The sequence below is a fragment of the Oryctolagus cuniculus genome, chromosome 2 (genome assembly GCF_051225735.1).
Source record: "Oryctolagus cuniculus isolate XC-2025 breed Fujian yellow rabbit chromosome 2, ASM5122573v1, whole genome shotgun sequence".
NCBI classification, from domain to species: Eukaryota; Metazoa; Chordata; class Mammalia; order Lagomorpha; family Leporidae; genus Oryctolagus; species Oryctolagus cuniculus.
The window spans coordinates 91287040-91311982 of NC_142868.1; the positions used below are offsets into that span (position 1 = coordinate 91287040).

Genomic DNA, 24943 nt, shown 5'->3' on the forward strand with positions numbered 1-24943 from the left:
CCAAACCCGGGAAGTTCTCTGCTAGTATCTCACTAAAAAGGCCTTCTATTCCTTTCTCTCTCTCCATGCCTTCAGGAACTCCTGGAACCCAAATGTTGTTTTTTTTAATAGTATCCTGTAGATTTTCAACAATATTTTTAGATTTCTAATTTCCTCTTCTTTTCTTTGGTTTGAATGTATACTTTCCTATGCTCTGTCTTCTAAGTCTGATACTTCTCTTCTGCTTCACTGACTCTGTTTTTAATGCTCTCTAATGTTTTTGTCATTTGATATACTTAGTTCTTCATTTAATTTTGTTTTTCTTCACTATCACACTTTCCTGTTCTACTAGATTCTGCTTTTCATTTTGATTCCTCCTTAAGATTTCATTTTCACCAGAGAGATTTTCTATCCTGTCCAGTAAGGACTTCTGTAGTTCAAGAATTTGTTTCTGAAAGCTTCTAAATGTTCTTATCATAAATTTTTTGCAATCCATATCTTGCATTTCTTCTATCTCATCATCTTCATAATCTTGGCTTCGGGTGTCTTGTTCATTTGGGGGCATTATACTGTCTTCCTTGTTCTTGTTTCCTCGGTTTCTGCGTTTGTTGCTTGGCATTGTGGAGATATTCTTTGGATTCTTCTTCCCTTGCTGTGGTGTTTTTTTCTTGTTATATTATGAATGCATTAAGTGGACTATGTGCTTTTGTTGGAGCCTTAGAGGCTTGAGATGGGTTGGCCAGAGAGCTCTGTTTGGTGCTTCAGGGTTAAGGGTATGCCAAAAGTGACACTCCCAGTTTAGGCATGGTAAATCTCTCTGTCTCTCTCTCTCTCTCTCTCTTTTTTTTTTTTTTTTTTTTTTTTTTGTTCCAGAAGGGTAATTCCGCACAGCTGAGCGGAAGTGAAGGTAGTCAGCTTCTGATCTCTGGCTCCTGTGGGTGTAATATTTGTTTGCTCTTTCCCAAGGAACACAGAAATAATCTTTAGTTTGACTTTTAAAGTTTACAGGTTTAATTGAAAAACAATAATTATGGAGCATATGGTGATATTTTTTGCTTTTTAAAAATTTTTATTTAAAGTATGCTTTGATTTCTGTATATACTGTGGTTAAGATTTAGTCAAGCAGTGAACATGTCATTCTCTTTATCGTAATTCTCATTCTGAGAAGCAGAATTTGACTGCATCTTTAAAGTGCTGTTCCTGTAGGTGTGTAGAAAGTGATGGAGAAATTTTATTGCATCTCTTCTCCATTTTCATAGTACATGCAAATCATTATGAGGTGGGTGTTGGTGGGTAGGAGGTAATAGATACACAGGAGCCAGAGAGTTCTCAAGGTCTTCTCCAACACTGCATTATTTGCCCTCATAGTGTTGTGGGCTATGTTGGACCTAAATTAATATTCCAGACTCTTTGACCTACAGAATTGTAAATACAGCCACAAAAGTGGCATGCAGTGTGGTAAACTTTATTTACAAAGTGAGAAAAGTACACTGGCTCATTAGGACTTTATTTTGGGAAAGCTGGCCAAAGAAAGGGAATTACCATAACCTGCTCTGCTCCTCCTGAGTCCGCAAGGAGAGAGCAAACTTGCATTCTTCCTAGCATTTTATGAATTTAGAAAACCAAAAGCGTTTACATGATACTACCCCCACTATGCTGTGTAAAAGTACTTTCAGGGGAGGGGTCCCATGATTGACAGGTTGGTGAACATTGCAACGGAATGAAGGAGGTTGGGCTCCCAGCTCATGATCTTAAAATTGTCAAAATTTTCCCTCATTAATAGAGCTGTAGGAATTAACAGATGATAAGAAACCTTTTCGGTCAGTTACTTCACCAATGATTTAGTAGGTCCATATAATCTTCTCTAACTTATTCTAATGTTATTAATGTGTTTCATTTGTATAATGTACAAATAAAACATTTACAATAAGTAAAATTTCAAATTCTCGTGTCTCCCAGTATCTTCCTAAATGCACATTAAGATCACAGCAATCAAAGTTCTATTTTTAGATAAAACCCTGGTGAAACCTTCACAGGTATGTCTAACCACACCACCTTTGCTAGCGTTTGTTACTAGAGGAGAACGAACGCCTCGGTTCTCTGGGCCATCACACTGGAGGGGCAGGTGTGCGGGGACCCAGCCCGGGCCGGGGCGGCGCGCAGCGGGCAGCCTCCGGGCGCCGCGGGAATCCCGCTCCAGGGTCTCGCGAGAACAGCGCCCGCGGACGGCTTCCCGCCCAACGGCCGCGCCGTCAGTTCCCGCTCGGCGCCCGGCCCCGACGCCATGCTCCGCCTGCTGCTGCTGCTGGCCGGGCTCCGTGGCTGCCCAGCGCCGAGGCCCGGTAAGCCCCGGGCCCCGCCGTCCCTCGGGGCGGGGCGGCCTCTCTCCCGCGCTCCGGAGCGGGCTCGGCTGCCTCCGACGGCCGCGGCCTCGCTCCCTGTTGGCCGGCCCCCCGTGGAGGGCGCCGCGTCGGGATGCAGAGCCACCGTGAGGGGAAGTCACTTTCGCAAGCCGGGACAGACCTGTGCGCTCTTTACCTAGATCTTTCTAAGCAGTGTGCATGTCTAGTTGTTTTAGCAGCATTTATTGAAAAAAAATGTCTTTAACCTGTACTAGTGCCTTTGGTTCTTTTTCAAAGATCAGTTGAGTGCATTTAGATGAATCTCATTCTGGGCTTTCATTCTGTCCTGTTGATCTACTTTTCTGTTCTTTGTCCAACATCACATTGTCTTGATTACTGTAGCTTTAGATTAAATTTTGGACTTTGATAATGTAAGCACCCTGGCTTTATTCTCCTTCAATACTGAATAGAATTTTCTGGGCATTCATGGCCTGTCCATGTAAACTTAAAAATTAATAGTTGATGTTCACAAAATAATTTCCTACAATTTGGTTGAGATTGTTTGAATCTAAAGATCAAGTTGGGAAGATATGACATCTTGACATTAATGAATCTTCTTATCCACAAACAACCTGTCAATCAACTTATTTAGTTGTTCTTTGATGTCTTTTATAAGTTTTGTAGTTTTCTTCATAGAGAGAAGGCATAGACATGATAATATTTTGGAAGGTGCTAATGTAAATGACAATATACTTTTTTTTTTTTTTGACAGAGTGGACAGTGAGAGAGAGAGAGAGAGAAAGGTCTTCCTTTTGCCGTTGGTTCACCCTCCAATGGCTGCTGCGGCCGGCGTGCTGCGCGCTGATCCAATGGCAGGAGCCAGGTACTTATCCTGGTCTCCCATGTGGGTGCAGGACCCAAGCTCTTGGGCCATCCTCCACTGCACTCCCTGACCACAGCAGAGAGCTGGCCTGGAAGAGGGGCAACCGGGACAGAATCCGGCGCCCCGACTGGGACTAGAACCCAGTGTGCCGGCGTTGCAAGGCAGAGGATTAGCCTAGTGAGCCTCGGCGCTGGCCGAGATAATGTCCAGTTTTCTTGGATAACCTTTGCAATGTCAGGATTATTGGCCAGCCTTAGTACTTTGCATGCCTTTGCTAATGCAGTCCCAGGCAGTGATGAGAGATAGTCAAAGCCAGAAAGAATATACATGTAACAGAATTTCTCTTCTGAGAGTACATCCCCAAGTTGTCTACATATTCCCAGCCCAGCATGATCAATTTCTAGTCCATTTCCAAATTGGTTTGTTTTTAAAATCACCTTCTTACAGCCAAAAGCTAGGAGATCAGAATCCTCTGATTATTGCTTATACAATTCCAATTTTTTTAAGACAGGCCAGTTGTGCATCAACTTCATAAGGAGATATAAGGCAGTCCACTCCCTGAGATCTAGCAGCTTTAATCACTTTTGTGGGCCATAGCATGTGTGATATTGATAGGACAGGTAAAACATTCTTGGATTTCCAAGACTTTACCCTCACGAAGAAGCTGGTTTCCCTTAAGGAGGCTGGCTTGTCGTTCTTTTCTAGACCTTTCTACTTTTTTCGAAGGTAAAGTGCATCCATCAAAAACAAGAACAGGTTTAATTCTATGATATACTAACATGTTAACAAATTTCATACAAAATCCCACATACCTCTAATAATAAACACTGACTTTATTTATTTTGAACAACTCCCAAATAGCCAAAAATCAGAATCTAGTATTACAAAACACTGATGTTCTCCCATGAAGAAATGTTCAAAGAACTGTGACAGTAGCAATGAAAATCTTGCAAATTTCAACTATCAGTAGGTTCACTGTTGGCTAATTTATCAGCTCAAGCAGTGGCTCCTTTGTGAAGCCAGCAATATGTATCCACAGCTATTGCCTGTCCTTTATATTTCCTCACAGGGATGGGTTCAGAAGCTTTTTTGATAAACTGTAGTAGTCCTTGGATCCCCATAGTACCATGTTAACCTGTTCACAGAGCTCTGATGCTCTATTTGGTAGTTCTTCGAACTTCAGGCTTTTCTCTGCTCCACTCTGAGTAACTGCGATTCACGAACCTCTCTGATAACGTGTCTAAATAGAAGATTCTTTCACTCTGAGGAAAGCGCACATAAATCCTCATTTTGTGATACATGTGTAAGCATCTTCTAGGCCAGGTCAATATCCTTCAAAAAGCATTTCCTCCTTTTCACAGTGGGAGGCACTGAGCACCACATGACGCACATCATCTCGCAGTGATCCCCATGGCACTTGTTAGCTTCCACACAGATCACTCTTTTCACTTTTCAGAAAGGCATCTCCTCACAGCTCAAGGGCAGAGGGACTGGGTCCCCAAAGCCCACCTCAAACGTACCTCACCCAAGCCACAGCAACCAAAGCTGGCAGTGCATGACTCTGGCAACCCAGCTACAGTGGAGCACCCAAAGTCAGCTGTGCTTAGTCTTATCTGTTGCAGCCCAATTATATCTATTGCAGAACTCAGCATCTTATTATTCTCTAAAATGTCCCTATGTTATTACATAAGAAAAATCATGGAGTTACAGTTACAGTAGCACCACGACTTTTGAACAGCCAAATGAATTAAGGAATTTGTTTAAGGCTACCAAAGGCTTTTTTTGATGAACTGTGTATAAAGTTGGAAATTTAAAGTCTTAAACTATTTTATTTTGTTGTAGTTTCTTCAGGCAGTCTTACTTACCACCTACTTGTATATTATTGCTAATGTTGTTATAGAGATAATGTAGTCCTCCTCCTACCTTATACCTCATCCACACTTAATATCCTGCCATCTAAGGAAATAGACAATATATACCTTTGTAATGCCACAGATTACCAACATCCCAAATCCCTTTATAAAAGTAGCTATCCAGGCCGGCGCCGCGGCTCACTAGGCTAATCCTCCGCCTAGCGGCGCCGGCACACAGGGTTCTAGTCCCGGTCGGGGCGCCGGATTCTGTCCCGGTTGCCCCTCTTCCAGGCCAGCTCTCTGCTGTGGCCAGGGAGTGCAGTGGAGGATGGCCCAGGTGCTTGGGCCCTGCACCCCATGGGAGACCAGGAAAAGCACCTGGCTCCTGGCTCCTGCCATCGGATCAGCGCGGTGCGCCGGCCGCAGCGCGCCGGCCGTGGCGGCCATTGGAGGGTGAACCAACGGCAAAGGAAGACCTTTCTCTCTGTCTCTCTCTCTCACTGTCCACTCTGCCTGTCAAAAAAAAAAAGTAGCTATCCATGTGCTTGTCAAATATATAAAATTCTGTTTTGAATATGTCATCCAGTATGAGAAAACCATCACACTCAAGGATGTAATGAGTTCAGTGAAAGTACTATTCACAGAATTATGGACATGATTAAGGAAATCAATTAAGGCTATTAAACCAACTGTGGAAATAATTTTTTATCACCCTTAGGGATAAAGAGGCAAGGGAACACAACGATGTTGGTGGAACCTAGAGAGAGATAAATTTATTGAAGGCAGTCTCAACAGAAGCTGTGGCTTTTGAGAGATGCAGCTATATAAAAAAATAGTCAATTATGGTGACAGGTGTTTAGCCAACTGGATAATCTGCCCATTGAGATATTTGCATCCTGTATCAGAATCCCTGGGTTCTAGTCCTGGTTCTACCCCCAATTTTAGCTTCCTGCCAGTGCATACACTGGAAGGTGACAGTTATGGCTCAAGTGGTTGGGTTTCTGTTACCCACATAGGATTGAATTCCTGACTCACAAACAGCTCCTGGCTTAAGCCCCCCAGCTATTGAGAGCATTTGGGCAGTGAATGAGGGCTTAGAAACTCTCTGCACCACTCAAATAACAAAATTTAAAAATACCCAGTTTTGAAAAGGACGGTACAAATAAAACGCCTTGGCCTCTTTATACTTCATCCCTTTGCCAGTGCTTCTCTTAGGTGGACCTCATTCATGATCAAAGAGCAAAGGAGCTTTTGCGATGCAATCAGTAAAATAACAGCCTCCTGGCAGAGCAGTGCAGAGAAAGAACAGATAGCAAAACAGCCAGCCTGCAATGTACCTGATTCTGGACTTTTTGTTCCATTATCTGTTCCTGTGCATAACTAAATTTTTGTATTTACTATAACTTTGAGGCATATTTTGATATCAGGTAGATTTTAAAAATTTTCATAACTATCCCTTCATGAAGTTGAATTGTAGACCGAGTTTACCATGTTTAATCAAAGTGCATTTCTTGTCCCACAGGCCACCTCTAGGCAAGGTACATAACATCCATATTCACCCTTCTTATTATTCTTTTTTTAAAAAAATTATTTTTTTTATCTGAAAGAGTTACACAGAGAGAAAGAGAGAGGCAGAGAGAGAGTGAGAGGTCTTCTTATCCACTGGTTCACTCCCCAGTTGGCCACAACGGCTGGAGCTGCATGGATACGAAACTGGGAGCTTCTTTCAGGTCTTCCATGTGGGTGCAGGGGCCCAAGCACTTGAGCCATCTTGTACTGCTTTCCCAGGTAATAGCAGAGAGCTATATTGGAAGAGGAGGAGCTGGGAGTCCAATCTGTGCCCCCATGGGATGCTGGCACATTAAGTGGTGGCCTTACCTACTATGCCACAGCGCTGGCTCTATTATCATTCTTAAACTTTTAGGAAGGGAAGTAGAGAAAGAGGGAGGAAAAAAAGGAAAGAAAAAAGGAAAAGGAAAAAGAAAGGGAGATAGGGTGGGAAGGAAATGAGGAAGGGAAGTATGATTATATTCTTAGAATTGTTTGTATGAACTAAATTGAATCTTTATGTTAATATCACATCCAACAAAGGGAAAAAAGGCAACACAAAAGAAGTTTTCTTCTGCCTCATATAACTAATCCTTATATAGGAAATATATGCACAAGGTATGTACTGCTTGAAATTTCACTTGCTGGAAGGATTTCCTTTTTCTAATCGCTTTTAGGGACACCTAAATGGGTTTGTAAGGATTTTTCAGTTGACATTTGAATACTATTATCATATCATACACATAATTTTCTTCTTTCACTTAACTTGTCATAGGAAACAATAAATGATGGTTGAGAGATTGATGTGTAAGGTTAGTGGACTGTGGATCATCCATTTATGCCACCTGAAGCTTGCAATAACTTCGTTTTTTTTAAAGATTTTATTTATTTAGTATTTGATTGGTAAAGACAGAGAGTGGGAAAGACAGAGAGAAAGGTCTTCCATACATTAGTTCTCTCCCTATGTGGCCGCGATGGCTGGAGCTAAGCCGATCCAAAGCCAGGAGCCAGGAGCCAGGAGCCAGGAGCTTCTTTTGGGTCTCCCATGTGAGTGCAGAGGCCTAAGCAATTGGGCCATCTTCCGCTGCTTTCCTGGGCCATAGCAGAGAGCTGAATTGGAAGGGACACAAATCTGGGACACAACCTGTGCCCATATAGGATGCTGGTACCACAGGCAGATGCTTAGCTTATGCACCACAGCACTGGCCCCTCAAGAACTTTTAAAATGTTGCCCTACATATAACTGTTCCATTTGATGAATACTCCTGGGAGTGCCTGAAAATGTCAGTTTGTGAAGTGTGGCCTGGGTTGCAAATTATATAGTATCATATTGTATGAGTTTTAGTTGCTATCACAGTCCAATATTGGGCCAGAAGCATTATTAAAAGAAAAAAAATACTTGAAGAGATATATGCTGTATTTTTCCCTTTTTCCTGTTATAATGAACCACCAAATGAGTGGTTTAAAATAACAGAAATGTACTCTCTCACAGTTCTTGAGACTGGATGTATACAATCAAAGGATTCGTAGTGTTGGTTCCTTTTGGAAACTTGGTTGGATCATGCATTGCATGCCTGACCCCTAGTTTCTGATAGTTTTATCAATCCTTGGATTGTAGACATGTTATTCTTACTCGGTGTGTCTTCTCCTCTTCTCTTACTTATAAAGATGCTTGTCATTGGATTTAAGGTCCACCCTAATCCATGATCCTCTCATTTCATGACCTGTATTTAATTATAGCTTGCAAAGACTTATTTTCCAAATAAGTATACATGAACCGATTCTTGTTAGACACTTATTTTGAGAGGGCAGTATCCAACCCACTATATGTACAATTGAGGATATTTCCTTGGTTCAAAACTGTTGGGAGCTTTTCTGGGATTCCACTAAAGAGGCCTAACAGGCATTCTTCAACATTTCAGTCAGTCTTTTCATGAGCTCTTTTTTCTCCTAGCTGTAAAGGAAAACCAGTAGAGCTCCTTGCACAGTGGCCTATATCAACTGAAGAGCCTTCTCTTACTTAGGCTACCTATAAATCGAGAAGCCTCTGGTTTGTCATTATAGGGTCAAAGCAACAAAGCTGTATGTGATACAGGTTGCTTTGAAATTCCAAAGTGATCTACAAAGTGTTGCGCCTCATCATTTAGTATGGAGAAGGATACTTTCCAGTGCAGTCTAGACCACCTGATCATTATAAACTGATTTTCTCTGTGTGGTATATGTATATCTTTAATTAAGACTCTGATATACTTCTTCTTATAAAGACAAATGAGACACCTGTTACTTTATTCAGGTCTCAGAGGCGTGATATTATGAATGTACTCCAGTTTCTTCTGAATGGGCATATTAGTTTCTTGTTGATGATGTAAAAAATTACCATAAACTTGTGCTTTAAACAGTTCTGTAGGTCATAAGTCTAAAGTTAAAGTATAGTGGGTCCAAATCAAGGAATTGGGGGTGCTGTGTTCTTCTGAATGCTCTAATAAAGAATTTGTTTTCATGCCTTTTCCAACTTCTAGGGGCTGGCCATATTCCTTAGCTTGAAACTGCTTTCCTTCACCTTCAAATGCAGTACTATTGGGCTGAATCATTATAACACTGCCTTTTTTCTGTTTCTCTCTTCTGCTTTAATGACACTTTTCACCCCTAAGATACTCCAAGATAATCATCTTATTTTAAGATCAGGTGATTTACTATCTTAATGGTATTTGCCATGTAACAACATATCCAAAAGATTTGGGGATTTGTATGTAGATCTTTAAAAGGCCAGCATTCTGTCAGCCACAGATAGTGAGATGTTTAGTGTCCAGTTAGAATCAAAATCAGAGATTTAACAAGGTCATGAGGCAAGAGAGTGCAGGTATACTGCCATCACTGTGAAGCAAAAATGCAAACTAAAAGCCTCTGCTTATTATGATAGAGAAAACAGCAACTTTTTCTGTCAGTGGTCCATATAGGTGCTAGTGTGTGGGTTCATTTGTTTCAGTCCATATTTGGAATAATATCTGTTATTGCAGTTAATACCTGATTAAACTCAAGGAAATTCATTGCCATTTGTTTGTTGCATGTATGTTGTTTTTGTAGAGCAAGCAAATAATGTTTGGGACTATAATGAGAATCACTGCTCTTGCATATATTTTTCCATCATAATGGGACTAATTTCTGTATATAGAAGGACTTTTTGTGTAATGTTTTGTTAATGGTAGAGATGATATTCAGGGGTTCCCATTTGTCCATCCATTTCATAATAACCCTTTCTCTTTTCGTCAGGTAAAGTGTGCATTCTGAAAGTCACTGCTCTGTTTACACAAACTGTTTCATTAAATTATGATCGGATGGATTTGTGACCCCTGGGTGCTCTCATAGCTATAAGAACCTAAATTCCATTCATCACCCAAGTGTTCATAAGCAAGTGTTCATAAGCAAGTATTAAGACCTTAAGTATTTTAGGCCTCAAAAATTAGTATTAACTTAGAGTCAACGTTTGATATTACACAGGTGTGAGTAATTGGATTTCAATTTTTGTGTATCTAGTCTGAGTCTTTCTTTTAGTCACTTTAATGTATTAAAATAATGGAGCTCTTTGACTTTTACTGCCTCTTATTTGTGTGATAATTACCTAATTTAATGCTTTTGTCATGTTTAAAAATTAGCATATAAATCTGCAATGTTTTGGGTTTATTTTCTAGGTACCTTGTAGATGCTTTTAATTTGGAATGATTAGAGTGTTTTATATAATAAATGTAATCCTTTATTTAGGCAATAACTAATAATTCTTCACCATGAATAATTAGGAAATTTGATATCTTATGACTTCTTTGTACCTCCTTGTCCCTTTTACTACATGATTATGATTATTTTTCTTTTAGTTGTTCTGTAACTTTATGCCATGAAACAGTATGCTGCTTCGTAGCTTCATATGCTTATTTTCTCCCCCCCCCCCCCCCCAGAAACCTAAGGGAATAGAAACTTCATACATTTCATAAATAAAACTTGAGGAACATGGTGATTCTTCCCACCATATCTGCCCTCCCACTTCTCCTCTTCCCTCTCCTATTCCCATTCTTATTTTTCACTAAGATCTATTTTCAATTAACTTTATATACATGTGATTAATTCTATGTTAAGTAAGAAGTTCAACAACTAGTATGGGGAAAAAAAACCAAAACTGTTCCTCAATAGTCCTGACAAGGGCTGTTCAAAGGCATTGCTTCTCAAAGTGTCAATTTCACTTCTATAGATTGCCTTTTAGGTAATTTTAAGTCACTTTTGACCACTTGTACATGTAAGAAAACTAGTATGCTTGTATGTGCTGCTTCTTCTGTTGCTATGTTGTTGGATATGTACAAAATTGTTGTACTTACTATGTCATATTATGTCTGCATAATTTTCTGACATTGCATCTATTATATAAATATGGTTTGTACAATTGCTTTAGCTTTCAGTTTTATTCTGTATTTAAGTATACTTAGTGCCTATCACTAGGCCTTTTACTCCAACTCTACTGATAGATTTTCTGTGAGACAGTTATCTGCCTTCTGTAACAGGCATATATGTAGTATTTTACTTGAGTTGTTGCTTGTACCTATCTGTCTTTGGCCTTTATAGTTGAATAGCAATTTGGCTGAAAATAAACTTTTTGGGTTCTCACTTTCTTTTACCAACTTTACTTTTTATTTATATAAAGGGAACAAATTTCATGTATTTCATATGTACAGTATTTTTTTAAAAGATTTATTTTATTTATTTGAAAGAAAAAAAAAGTCATAGAAAAGTAAAGCCAAAGAGAGATCTTCTATCTGCTGATTCACTCTCCAAATGACTGCAATGGCCAGAGCTGTGATGATCTGAAGCCAGGAGCCAGGAGCTTCTTCCGGGTCTCCCACAGGGGTGCAGGGGCCCAAGCAGTTGGGCCATCTTCTACTGCTTTCCCAGGCCATACCAGAGAGCTGAATGAAGCAGCTAGGACTCCAATTTGCACCCCTATGGGATGCCAGTGCTGCAGGCTGAGGTTTTTACCCACTGTGCCATAGCACTGGCCCCTCATATATACAGTTTTAAGAGCATAATATTTTCTACCCTAATACCCCACTGTCAACCTGCCTCTTCCTTCTGTTCTTATTTTAAGTTTTACAATGACATTCTTTCAATTTACTTTATAATCAAAGCTTAACTCTTTTGTAAATAAGACATTATTCTTTGGCATTTTAACATTGATTACTGCATTTACGAATTCTCAAGCTAGCCTGCTTTTTTCTCCTCACACCAAATTTTATTTTTGCTTATGTTTCTCTAGGATTGTTTATCTTAGAATGCCAATCACTTTGGTGTAATTCTACATGGTTTTAATTGTTATCAGAGTTTCCTAAAACGAAGTGTCTATTTCAAATCCTTTATTTCAGGAAAGTACTCTTTATTGGTTTTTAATACCATCTGAGAGGCAGAGAGACAGAAAGAGCAAGCTCCTGTCCATTCTCCAAGTGTCTAAAATGACTAGGGCTAGGCAGAGACTAAAACTGGGAGCCAGGAAATCAAATTGTGTCTTCCATGTAAGTAGCAGGGACCTGACAACTTGACATATCACTTGCTACCTCTCTGGGTCTGAAGTGGTGGGAAGCTGGAATTGAAGCCAGAGCCAGGACTTGCACTTGCTAGCTTAACTTCTTCCCCCATGAAATTTTTTGATGTATGTCATTGATTTTTTTGTCTACTTGTTCTGTTTTTCTTCAAGAATAGCAAATTTTATATAGGTTGAATACTTGCTCTTTGCACTTTAAAAAAATCTTTCATAATTATTTCATGTGTTTTCAAATTAGATATTTTAAGTTTTTCCCCTTAGTTTTTATTTTTAAGGGAATTTATTAATGTATTAGGTCCTCAGAGAAAATGCATGATTATTACTACAGAATAATTCTCACCAGTTCTCATGTTGATTTCATAGTAGTGAACAGAGAACAGATTTGATGTCATTTATAGATGTAATTCTAAGAGTATTATATTTCCCTTCCTTCCTTCCATCTTCATTCCATCCTTTTCTACCTCTCCCACTTTCTAATTTTTGAGATAACATATTATTAATTTACATTATAGTCAAAGGCTTAATGCTACACTGAATAAAGAATTCAATGAGTAAAAAGTAAAATGAATACATAATGATGAGCCACCAATACTTTCATAGGCAAATCTTATGAAAGAAACTGAATAGACCTCTGGCGTGATTCCGTCCTGTGTGGCTGTTCTTTGCAGCAGTGGGCATCTAATCTCTGTCTGCTTTCTCTCCCACCCAAGTTGGTTCCTCCGCCTCATGGAAGATTTGATGGACATGGTCATGAGCCCCCTGAGGCCCCAGAACTGTCTTTTCGATTGTGAACTAAAGGCTGACAAAGATTATCACTTTAAAGTGGACAATGATGAAAATGAGCACCAGTTATCTTTAAGAACGGTCAGTTTAGGCGCTGGTGCCAAGGATGAACTGCACATTGTTGAAGCAGACGCAATGAATTACGCAGGCAGCCCTATTAAAGTCACACTGGCAACATTGAACATGTCTGTACAGCCAACAGTTCCCTTGGGGGCTTTGAAATAATACCACCTGTGGTCTTAAGGTGGAAGTGTGGTTCAGGGCCTGTGCATATTAGCGGACAGCACTTAGTAGCTGTGGAGGAAGATGCAGAGTCAGAAGAGGAAGAGGATGTGAGGCTATTAAGTATATCTGGAAAACGATCTGTCCCTGGAGGTGGCAGCAAGGTACCACAGAAAAAAGTAAACCTTGCTGCTGAAGATGATGATGAAGATGATGACGATAATGATGATGATGATGATTTTGATGATGAGGAAACTGAAGAAAAAGCTCCAGTGAAGAAATCTATACGAGATACCCCAGCCAAAAATGCACAGAAATCAAACCAGAATGGGAAAGACTCAAAACCATCAACACCAAGATCAAAAGGTCAAGAATCCTTCAAAAAACAGGAAAAAACTCCTAAAACACCAAAAGTACCTACTTTCATAGAAGACATTAAAAGCAAAAATGCAAGCAAGTATAGAAAAAGGTGGTTCTCTTCCCAAAGTGGAAGCCAAATTCATCAATTATGTGAAGAATTGCTTCCAGATGACTGACCAGGAGGCTATTCAAGAGCTTTGGCAGTGGAGGAAGTCTCTTTAAGAAAATAGTTTCAACAGTTTGTTAAAATTTTCCATCATCCTCTGTAAAAAAAAAAAAAAAAAAAAGAAACTATCAACTCCCAACTTGACTCTCACTGGGATTAAACATGACAATAGGTCTGATCTGATTTCATCATCATTAAAAAAAAATCATCTATTATTTTTCACTTTATGTTTCTGTGTGGGAGCAAACTGTTGAAATCCTTACTTAATGTATACTAAGCTGATCTTCTGTATATTAAGATAATCGAAAATGAATCTTGATGTGAATGGAAGGGGAGAGGGAGTGGGAAAAGGGAGGGTTGTGGGTGGGAGGGACGGTATGGGGGGGAAGCCATAGTAATCCATTATTCGTACTTTGGAAACGTATATTCATTAAATAAAAGTTAAAAAAAAATTTTCCATCTTATTTCATTTCTGTAACAGTTGATATCTGGCTGTCCTTTTTATAATGCAGAGTGAGAACTTTCCCTACTGTGTTTGATAAATGTTGTCCAGGTTCCGTTGCCAAGAATGTGTTGTCCAAAATACCTGTTTAGTTTTTCAAGAAGGAACTCCATCCTTTGCTTGGTTTCAAGTATGTATGGAATGTTATCATAGGACACAGTAGTAGCAGTGGTCAGATGTGAAAATGGTGGAGAGACAAATATACATATGAAATAAACTCAGTATTTTAATAAAATAAAAAAAGAAACTGAATAGATATTTAGTCAAATTTAAGACAGGTTCTTATTATTTAAAAAAATTTTTTTTACAGATTCGCTAAATTCATTTCTACAAATCATATTACCAGAGAAAATCCAAGCAAATGCCAGTGGTAAATTCAAAGTAAGATACGTAAGGAATATTTTTTTCTCCCTAAATTATGTGGAATTTCAATTTTTTACATAGTTATAAAATATATCAGCCATATTATTGTATGTATGTATTTAAAATTACTATTAGTAAGGAATTTAAAGTTTTGATAGCAAAGCAAATGTATAAGTCAAAATTATCTGTTTTGTATACTATCTGTCATTTTGGTATTATAGAAAAATTAAGTGTGTTATTGGAATGATAGCTAGGAGAGTCTGATGAAGAGAGTGATGCAAGAAGAGTAACATTTAGCTCAAACCTTGTTCCTCAGTCTTCTCCTTTGCATCTGACTTTACTTGAGACCCTTTCATTATTATTTTTAGTGGAAAAGGAAATACTTTATTCATTTATTTGTTGAACAGATATTTCTGTGGATATTCCATGTGAATTTTGATGGGAGATAAAAGGTACAATTAAGTGAGGCTGTCTTATAAGTGGCCATTTTAATAATACTTTAATGTTAACATTTATTGAGCTATAATTTACATACCACAGAACCCATTCATTGTAGGTGCACAGCTAAATGATCACTAATTCTAAGTACAGTGTAAGAACATGATCGCAATCCAGTTGTGGAACATTTCTATTGCCCCAAATAGTTCCTTCATGCCCATTTAAGTTCATCTCTGTCCTTTGTTCCTAGCCCTTGGAAACTACTGATGTGTTTTCTGTCCATACAAATTAGTTCTTTCTTTTGTATATATTCTTCAGAGTGAAATTAATGTGACACGTGGTCAGAGTGTGTTTCATATTTTTAGAAATCATTACACTGTTTTCTATAGTGAATCTGCCAATATGCATTTCACATCAGCAACATCTGAATTTTTTGTAGCATACTTTTAAACATTTGATGTTGTCTTTTGGGTTAAAAGATTATTTTAGTGGAGTATAGTGGTAAACATTTTTCTGATGTATAATTAAGTTGAGCCTTTTTTAATGGGCCCATTTAGCTATTCTATCTTTTTGGTGAACTTTCTGTTGTATTCATCCACTGTAAAGTTGGGTTGTTTAATTCTGTATTTTTGAATTCTAGAAATCATATGTTCTAGATACATGTTCTTTATGAAGCACACAATTTGTAATTATTTTTCTTCAGTTTGAGACTTTTCATCTTCATAATGCTTGCTGTAATTGGCCTGGGTGTGCCAGCTTATCAGACACCCTTACAAGACTACTAGTAATGTCTTGGGTTCATCATCTGAGATGACTGAATAGGGAAGAGATGTGCTGATTTCAATCTAAGAAAGATATCAGAAACACAGGAAAGATATGTGTTCCTGGGAGACTCTTTGATTTAGAGAGAAGTTTCATTGAAAAATTTGCAGAAATAAGAGGATCTGGGGTCCGGTGCTGTGGTGTAGCAGATAAAGCCGCCACCTGACAGAGAAGCTCTCAGGTCACCAGCAGTGACTTCTGTGGTCTATTGGAGAGGTCATCTTTCCATGTGATGTGGGAGGAGCTTGCAGAGGACTGTGCTCCACTGGTGATCTTGTCTGAAGGAGAGCTTCATAGTCCCCACTATCCTTGAGTCTAGACAGATGAGTTGGCAGGGGCAGATTGCCCATTTAACTCTGTGAAGGAAGGGCACATTGTATCACCCCCTCCCCATAACAGGGCACTGTGCAAACTGGGGGCTGTGCCATCTTCCCAGATTAGGGTGACTGGAGGCTTTAGGATGCCATGCGACCTGGTGGATTTTTTAGAGGGAGAACTCTGCAGTCTCTAGTGACTGAGTCTAGGTGGAGGTGGAGTAGGTGCCTACTTGGCATGTTACTCCCCTCAACTCTTCCCACCCAAGCATGAGATTCAGGGACAGGGTGGCTTTCTCTCTGGGTGTGCAGGTTCACAGGCCAGAGAAAGATTCCTTGCAGCCTGTGTGGGGAGCCCTGCAACCTGTGACTCTGTGAATCCTGTGACTGTGATAGGCTGGGAAACTGACATGGGTATGGGGTGTGGCTGAGTCTTTGGACAATTCCTGAACACTACTCCAGAAGCTCAGAAGTCCCTGAGTACTCAAAGTGGACATTGCAAAGTGCTCCATGCTCACTCTGCAGGGTACATAGCTTCATTGTGTGGTTCATGTGACAGGGAGTGGGGAGTACAGGCACAGAGAGGCTCATGTTGGCATGGAGAAGGGCAGAGACAGTGATCACACCAACCAGAGTGTTCATCTCCTCTCCCCTGTGGAGTACAGAGGAGAGCTGCCATGCATAACTTGGGTGTTATCCTGAAGTTTTGCCCCACCCAAAAATGGTGGCCAGAGATCCCTGGCTCCATCCAGCATATACCTTTGGATATCCCCTGAAGGCACTGGCATGCCACAACAACTAGAGGCACATGCTGAAAAAAACACTTCAGAGGAGATATCAACAAGTGTTTCTGCAGTGTGTAAAAGGAAGCATAGAAATGTAAGAAAAATGAACAGGGAAGAAAATAGGACTCCCCAAAAGGAGCATGGTAGTACTTTAATATTAGACTGCTGAGATGAGGAGATTGATGAAATGCCTAAAAAGTAATTCAAAGGAATGTACATTTACTCAAAAATCAAGAAGCAATTACATGGTTTAATTGAAATTGTGAATGACATGGTTGAGAAATTCAGCTTGGAAATGTTAAATAAAAATGAAACTGAAATATTAGAAATGAAGCAATTAATATGCCTAATGAAAAATACAGTGGAAAGCCTATTGAATGGACTTGTTGAGGCAGAACAAAGAATATCTAATCTGGAAGACAAAACTTTTGAAATATCTCAGACAAAAAAAAGAAGAAAAATAATTAAAAAAAGTAAAAGCAGTGTTCAGGATCTTTGGGATACCATGAGACAACAAAATATTGTGCCTTAAGGCCGGCGCCACGGCTCAATAGGCTAATCCTCCACCTAGCGGCGCCGGCACACAGGGTTCTAGTCCCGGTTGGGGCGCTGGATTCTGTCCCGGTTGCCCCTCTTCCAGGCCAGCTCTCTGCTATGGCCTGCGAGTGCAGTGGAGGATGGCCCAAGTGCTTGGGCCCTGCACCCCATGGGAGACCAGGAGAAGCACCTGGCTACTGGCTTCGGATCAGCGCGGTGCACTGGCCGCAATGTGCTGGCCGTGGCAGCCATTGGAGGGTGAACCAAAGGCAAAGGAAGACCTTTCTCTCTCTCTCTCTCTCTCTCTCTCTCTCTAACTGTCCACTCTGCCTGTAAAAAATAAAAATAAAAAAATAAAATAAATAAAAATATATGTGCCTTAGGCATTCCTGAAAGACATTCCTGAAAAGTGAAAAATAATTGATTAGAAGACTATTTCAGGCATGGAAAGCCAAAAGACACTCTGGGGAAAAGAAAAAAAAAAAACCTAAATGAAAGATCTCCGCAAGTGAGATCCCAGTGGAAAGAATGGGTCATCAAAGAAGGAGGTACCTTTCTCTGAAGGGAGGAGAGAACTTCCAATTTGACCATGGCCTTGTCTAAAAATGATCAGAGTCAGTGAACCCAGGGGGCTTCCATAGCCTTGGCAGCTCATGACAAGAGCCTAGGGTGATTACTGAGGCCATAAACAAGAGTGTCAATTTGTTAAGTCAACAACAGGAGTCACTGTGCACTTACTCCTCATGTAGGATCTTTGCCCTTAGTGTGCTGTACATTGAGATTTAATGCTATAACTAGTACTCAAACAGTATTTTTCACTTTATGTTTCTGTGTGGGAGCAAACTGTTGAAATCTTTACTTAATGTATGCTAAACTCATCTTCTGTATATAGAGAGAATCGAAAATGAATCTTGATGTGAATGGAAGGGGAGAGGGAGTGGGAAAGGGGAGGGTTGCGGGTGGGAGGGACGTACGTTATGGGGGGAAGCCATTTTAATCCATAAGCTAAGCTGTACTTTGGAAATTTATATTCATTAAATAAAAGTTAAAAAAAGAAAATATATTCAGTGAAATACTATCAGAAAATTCCCTGATTTGGAAAAAATATGAACATCCAAGTACAGGAAACACATAGAACTCCACATAGAATTGATTAGAGAAGTCTTCACCGTGACTCATTTTATTCAAACTTTCAAAAATAAAACATAAAGAAAATATTCAAAAATGTGCAAGAGAGAAATTCCAGATTACCTTTGAATGATCTTCAATTAAATTGACAGCAGATTTCTTAGCAAATATCCTACATGCTAGGACAGAATGGAGAGATGTAGACCAAGTCCTTAAAGGAAAACTGTCATTCCAGAATAATATACCTGAAAGAATTCTCATTTATAAATGAAGGTGAAATAAAGGCCATCCAGAATAAACAGAAATTGAAAGAATTTTTCATCAGTCGGCAATCCTTACAAATGATTTTAAAGGATGTGCTATATATCAAGAAACAGAGAAGCATAACCAGCATTATGCAAGAATGTGAAAGCAGACAACCTCCTGGTAACGGTACAAAGCAGATCCAAATCAAGCAAAAGGAATATTCACAGAAAAATGACAAGACCACATCTTTACTTATCAATAATAAATTTGAATGTAAATGGACTAAAGTCTTCAATTAAGATGCAAACTGGTTGAATGAATTGAGAGCAAAGCCCATCTATATGCTGCCTATAGGAATCACAACGTACAATAAAGATGCACAGATTGAAAGTGAAAGTATGGAAAGATTCCTTGCAAATGGAAAAGAAAAACAAGCTTGGAGTAGCTTTCTTAATATCAAACAAAATAGACTTGAAGACAAAAACTGTGCAAAGAGACAAGGTTATTATAAAATGATTAAGGGATCAGCTCAAAAGATTATTGGGACTATAGTAAATGTAGATGAATTTATGTATATGCATTTTATGTATATGCTAGAGCACTCAGCTACTTAAAACAAATCTTAATGGACCTAAAGGGAGACATATGCTCCAATACAGGAATAATGAGGAATTTCAGCACCTTACTTTGATCAATGTATAGATCAACTAGGCAAAAAAATAAAATAAAATAAAAAATAAGGAAACAACAAAACTAGTTGACACTATTGACCAAATGAATCTAAATGATATCTATAGAATGCCTCATCCCACAGCTGTAGAATACACATTCATCAGTACATGGAACATTTTCTAAGATTGACCATATGCTAGTCCAAATGCTAGTCTCAACAAATTACAAAAATGAAATCATAACATGTATATTTTCTGAGAACCATGGAATGAAGATGGAAATGAACAAAAATAAGAAACTCTAGAAAGTATACAGATTCATGGTGACAGAACAACACTAAACAACTACTAAATGAACAGTGGGTCAAAGAAGAAATCAAAAGGGAAATAAAGGCCGGCACCATGGCTCAATAGGCTAATTCTCTGCCTGCGGCACCGGCACCCGGGGTTCTATTCCTGGTCGGGTGCCAGATTCTGTCCCAGTCACTCCTCTTCCTGTCCAGCTCTCTGTTGTGGCCCAGGAGTGCAGTGGAGGATGGCCCAAGTCTTTGGGCCCTGCACCTGCATGAGAGACCAGGAGAAGCACCTGGCTCCTGGCTCCTGGCTTCAGATCAACGCAGTGTCTACAGCAGCCATTGGGGGGTCAGCCAACAGAAAAAGAAGACCTTTCTTTCTGTCTCTCTCTCTCTCACTGTCCACTCTGCCTGTCAAAAAACAAAAAAAGGGGGTGGGGGAAATAAAAAAGTTTAAACAAATGAAGAAGACAGCAGAACATAACAGAACTTGTGGAATACAGCAAAATCATTATTATGAGGAAAATTTATAGCAATTAGTGCCTACATCAAGAAATTGGAAAAATATTAAATAACAGATCTAACAGTGCATCTCAATAACCTAGAAAAATAATAACAGAATAAACCCCAAATTAGTAGGAGAAAATAAAAAATAAAAAATAGAGAAGAAATAAAACTGCAAACAAAAAAGAACTGTACATAAGGTCAGTGAAATACAGGGTTTTTTGGAAAAAAAAATAGAACCAAAAATTGACAAACTAAGGCCCAACTAGCCAAAAATGGGGGAAGGCCCAAATTAATAAAATCAGAGATGAGAAAGTAGATGTTACAACTGATGCCTCTGAAATAAAAAAAGGGTTATTAGGAATTATTACAAACAGGTTTAAGGCCAAAAATCAGCAAATCTAGAAAATATGTTTAGATTTCTGGATACTTACAATTTACCAAAATTAAGGCATGAAGACACAGAAAACCTAAATAGACCATTAAATAAGACAGATTGAATTAGTAATAAACACATTCCCAACTGAGAAAAACTCATGGCTTCCCTGATGCATTTTACCAAACTTTTTCTTTAATTTTTATTAAAAAAAATTTTTTTTTGACAGAGTGGACAATGAGAGAGAGAGAGAGAGACGGAGAGAAAGGTCTTCCTTTTGCCGTTGGTTCACCCTCCAATGGCCACCGCGGCAGGCGCACTGCGACTGGTTCATCGCGCTGATCTGAAGCCAGGAGCCAGGTGCTTCTCCTGGTCTCCCATGCGGGTGCAGGGCCCAAGCACTTGGGACATCCTCCACTGTGCTCCTGGGCCATAGCAGAGAGCTGGCCTGGAAGAGGGGCAACCGGGACAGAATCCAGCGCCCCGACCGGGACTAGAACCTGGTGTGCCAGTGCCGCAGGCAGAGGATTAGCCTATTGAGCCATGGCGCGGGCCCATTTTACCAAACTTTTAAAGAATTAATCTCAATTCTACTTAAAGTATTCAAAATAATTGAAAGTGGGGAAATCCTTTCAGACTTCTTCTATGATGCCTGGGTCATCCTAATTCCATAACTCCAAAAAGATGCAACAAATAAAAAATTATAGACCAAAATCCATGATGAACATTGATAGAAAAATCCTCAACAAGATACAGCTAACTGAATCTAACAGCACATTGAAAAGATCATCGAATAGGACCAACTGTGATTTATCCCAAGGGTGCATCGATGGTTCCACATTCAAAAATCAATAAATGTGTTCTATCACATTAACACACTGAAGAATAAAAAGCACATGATTATCTCAATAAATGCAGAGAAAGCATTTGATAAAATACAGCATCCTTTCATGTTAAAAACCTTAAGCAAAATGGGTACAAAAGGAACATACCTTAACACTGTCAAGCCACCATATGCCAAATTCACTGCCAGAAAAGTGTACAGAATTTTGACTACAATAGACAACCAGATGAGAATTCCAACTCTCACTAATGTTAATTAATAAATATAAAACAAGTCTTGGGGTGTGTTGGGGGTATACAAATACCTCCAGTAGTGGGGGATGAGCACACAAAATTTAGTCACAGGGAGAATACCAGAGAATCAAGGAAGTTGCTGTGGGTAGGGGGCTGATAAATACTCTAACATTCCCTTGGACAGTGTATTAGGGAAATGTGGAGGTCTTTTGTGGGGCAGTGCTCCTGGTCTAAAAATAATGGAAAAATCTATGATTACATATTGTTGTTTTACTTGGCCAAAAGTTTTTTCCTCCAAATATTATCCCCAAATGGGATAATAATGATAATAATAATCATTGTCGTCATCATCCTCTTCCCAGTGACTGTACCCAAATGCAAGACCTCAGATACTAAGTAAAAATTTAAAAGAAAAGAAAGAGAAGATACCTGTCAGGTCACAAAATGTCTCAAAGGCATTTGTAGTCCAACAGCAGTGAGAAACATTCTCTGTATTCCTACAAAGACTCAGAAGTCAACTTTGAAAAAGTACTCTGGGTTGGATTCAGAAGAACCAATGGGACAAGGACTATTAAAAGTTAATTTTGTAATCAACAGTTGGCCTGGTATAACAAAGAAATGACGAAAGATTGATGGGTGGGTAAAAATATCAATTTAGAGACTATTAAGAGAGAAACAACAAGTCTTTGTGACAAGGGAGGAGGACTTAAGAGCTATAAGTCAAATTGTCCAGGCCCAACACTCTGTAGCGCCCAGTCCTTACACCCTTCTTAATAAGATGCCATTGGAAGAGAAATGGTTTAATGTGGATTTAAAAGGCACATTGTGGGCTTATCTCTTGGACCTAATAAACAAGGAACCTTTTCTTTGTAGTGGGAAACTCCTTAAGGTGGACTGCTTAACTTTTTGGAAAAAAAGGATTATTAGTCTCCAAAATAGTTTGATAAAGAAAAAAAAGAGGTAAACTATTTGGGACACCTTAATAATTAAAAAATCCAAGAAACAAAACAACAACGAAAAAGAAACAAACAAACAAAAAAACAAAGACAAAATTGAACCTCCAAAGTATATCTGGTGTGGTGAATCTGCCTCCGCCACAAACAGTGAGGGAGCTAAACAGGCTTTTGGGACTGACCAGTTATTGCAGGATATGAGCTGACATATGCTCAAAAATAAAGGCTATATCATAAATTGTTAAAAAAAAATCCTGAACCCATTCGATTGTCTAAAAAAAAACATTAAACAAAGAGTAAAATAATTAAAACATGCCCTTGTTACGGCTCCACTTTCCAAAAAACCATTTGATCTATTTGGGTCTTGGGGGTACTTACTCAGACATGAGGATAAAAAAAAACATGTTGTTTTTGTTTCCAAACTTCTTTGACCCTTTTTAAGAGGATGGTCTAAATGTGTACAAATGGTGGCAGTGACAGCCCTGTTAGTAGAAAAGACCAGAAAGGTGATGTTTCTTCAGGACCTCTAGCCCTGTTAGTGAACACTTCACCTCAGGTCAAAATTTTTTTTTAACTTTTATTTAATGAATATAAATTTCCAAAGTACAGTTATGGATTACAATGGCTTCCCCCCCATAACGTCCCTCCCACCTGCAACCCTCCCCTTTCCCACTCCCTCTCCCCTAAGCTAGAGGGCTGGGAGATGGCTGGCAGACTCCTGAATTTTGAAGTATGAGGCCATATTATTAAAAAGTAATGATTTATTATTAACAATAGATAACCTACTTAATTCCCATTAGTTTTCTGTGAAAAGGGGACAAAAACAGACAAAGTTAAACCACAACTGCATAGACAGCATAAAGTATCATAGGAAGGACAGACCGGATTTATAGAAATCTGCAATACACAATGAGATGAGGTTGTTTATGAGTGTAATAGAGTAATAGAGAAAAAAGGCACAGTGGTTGTTCTTTCATTTATGGTAACACTCAATCATTATGTGAGCCTAGAAGATTGTCTAACAGTAGGTCAACTCAGACCTGTAATTGTATGCTGTCAACTATGCATTAAAACTCCTCGAGGGTCAGAAAGGGACTACGTATACAGAATCTAAATACAGTTAAATGTACATACCTTTAAAAAATCAGGAGAGAGAGAGCCCTTATAACATTAAGGAAAAAAAATCCTAGTATTTGAGAAAGCAATAAAATCCTAAAAATCCTCTTACTTCTCACAGAATATGGCTGTAGTTCATGTAAATGGTCACCAAAAAGAGAATTCTATAAAAAGTTGTAAAACCCAAAATTGCAAATGAGATCTCTGACAAACCTTTTTAAAAATTTATACAGCCTAATCCCAGATTCCCAAGAGTAACATTAAGGCTCCAGCCTCAGTTTAGCAAAAAAAAAAAAAATGCTAGAGGATAAATAAAGAAAATAAAGATAGGAAAAAATCAAACTACAGAAAACCTCCTTGGTTAAGGAATTTCAAAGTAGTCACATACACTTTTCAAAAATTCCTGAGGTGGGAAGACAAGATATTTGCTGCTAATTTTGGATCATTTCTATGGCTGGGTGAAAATTCTCCCTTTCATAACTGCCAGTGGTAAAAATGTCAAGATGTTAATAAAGCAAATCATACCTAGATTTGGCCTGTTCAAAAAGATTAATTCAGCTAATGGAAGTCATTTTATGTCATTGGTGCTGAAGGGGGTTATGGGACTATCACACTCTCCGGCATCCTTCTTCTTCAGAAAAGTTCACAAGGAATCTTAAAAACTAAACTACCTTGTACAGAATGTTTCCCAATAGTGACTCCCTGTTTTATTTATTTGAAAGGCATAGTTAAAGAGGGAGAGGGGGATAAGGGGAGAGAAAGAGAGAGAGAGAGAGAGAGAGAGAGAGAGAGAGAGATTGAGACAGAAGATATCTTGCATCTGCTGGTTAAATCTCCAAACGTCTGCAATGGGCGAGGTTGAGCCAGGCCAAAGCCAGGATCCAGGATCCAGGAGCTTCCTCTAGGTGTTCCATGTGGGTGCAAGAGCCCAAGGACTTGGACCATTTTCTTTTTGTTTCCCAGGTTCATTAGTATGGAGCTGATCAGAGGTGGAGCAGCCAAGATTTGAACTGACATCCACATGGGATGCTGGCATTGCAAGTGGTAGCTTAACCCACTGTGCCACAATGTTGGCCACCCCAATAGCACACCTTAAAGTGGCTC

General features: G+C 39.1%; 1 protein-coding gene and 1 pseudogene across 1 annotated transcript in view; both read left to right on the plus strand.

Moving 5' to 3' along the window:
* Positions 1-24943, plus strand: part of LOC138843046 (disintegrin and metalloproteinase domain-containing protein 32) — a 591210-nt gene that overhangs the window by 31552 nt on the left and 534715 nt on the right. The window contains exons 2-3 of the mRNA XM_089327034.1: positions 2057-2321; positions 14527-14597. Of these exons, the coding sequence (XP_089183160.1) occupies positions 2057-2321; positions 14527-14597 (336 nt within the window). The remainder of the gene's footprint in view (positions 1-2056; positions 2322-14526; positions 14598-24943) is intronic.
* On the plus strand, positions 12895-13793 carry LOC138848417 (nucleophosmin pseudogene; annotated as a pseudogene).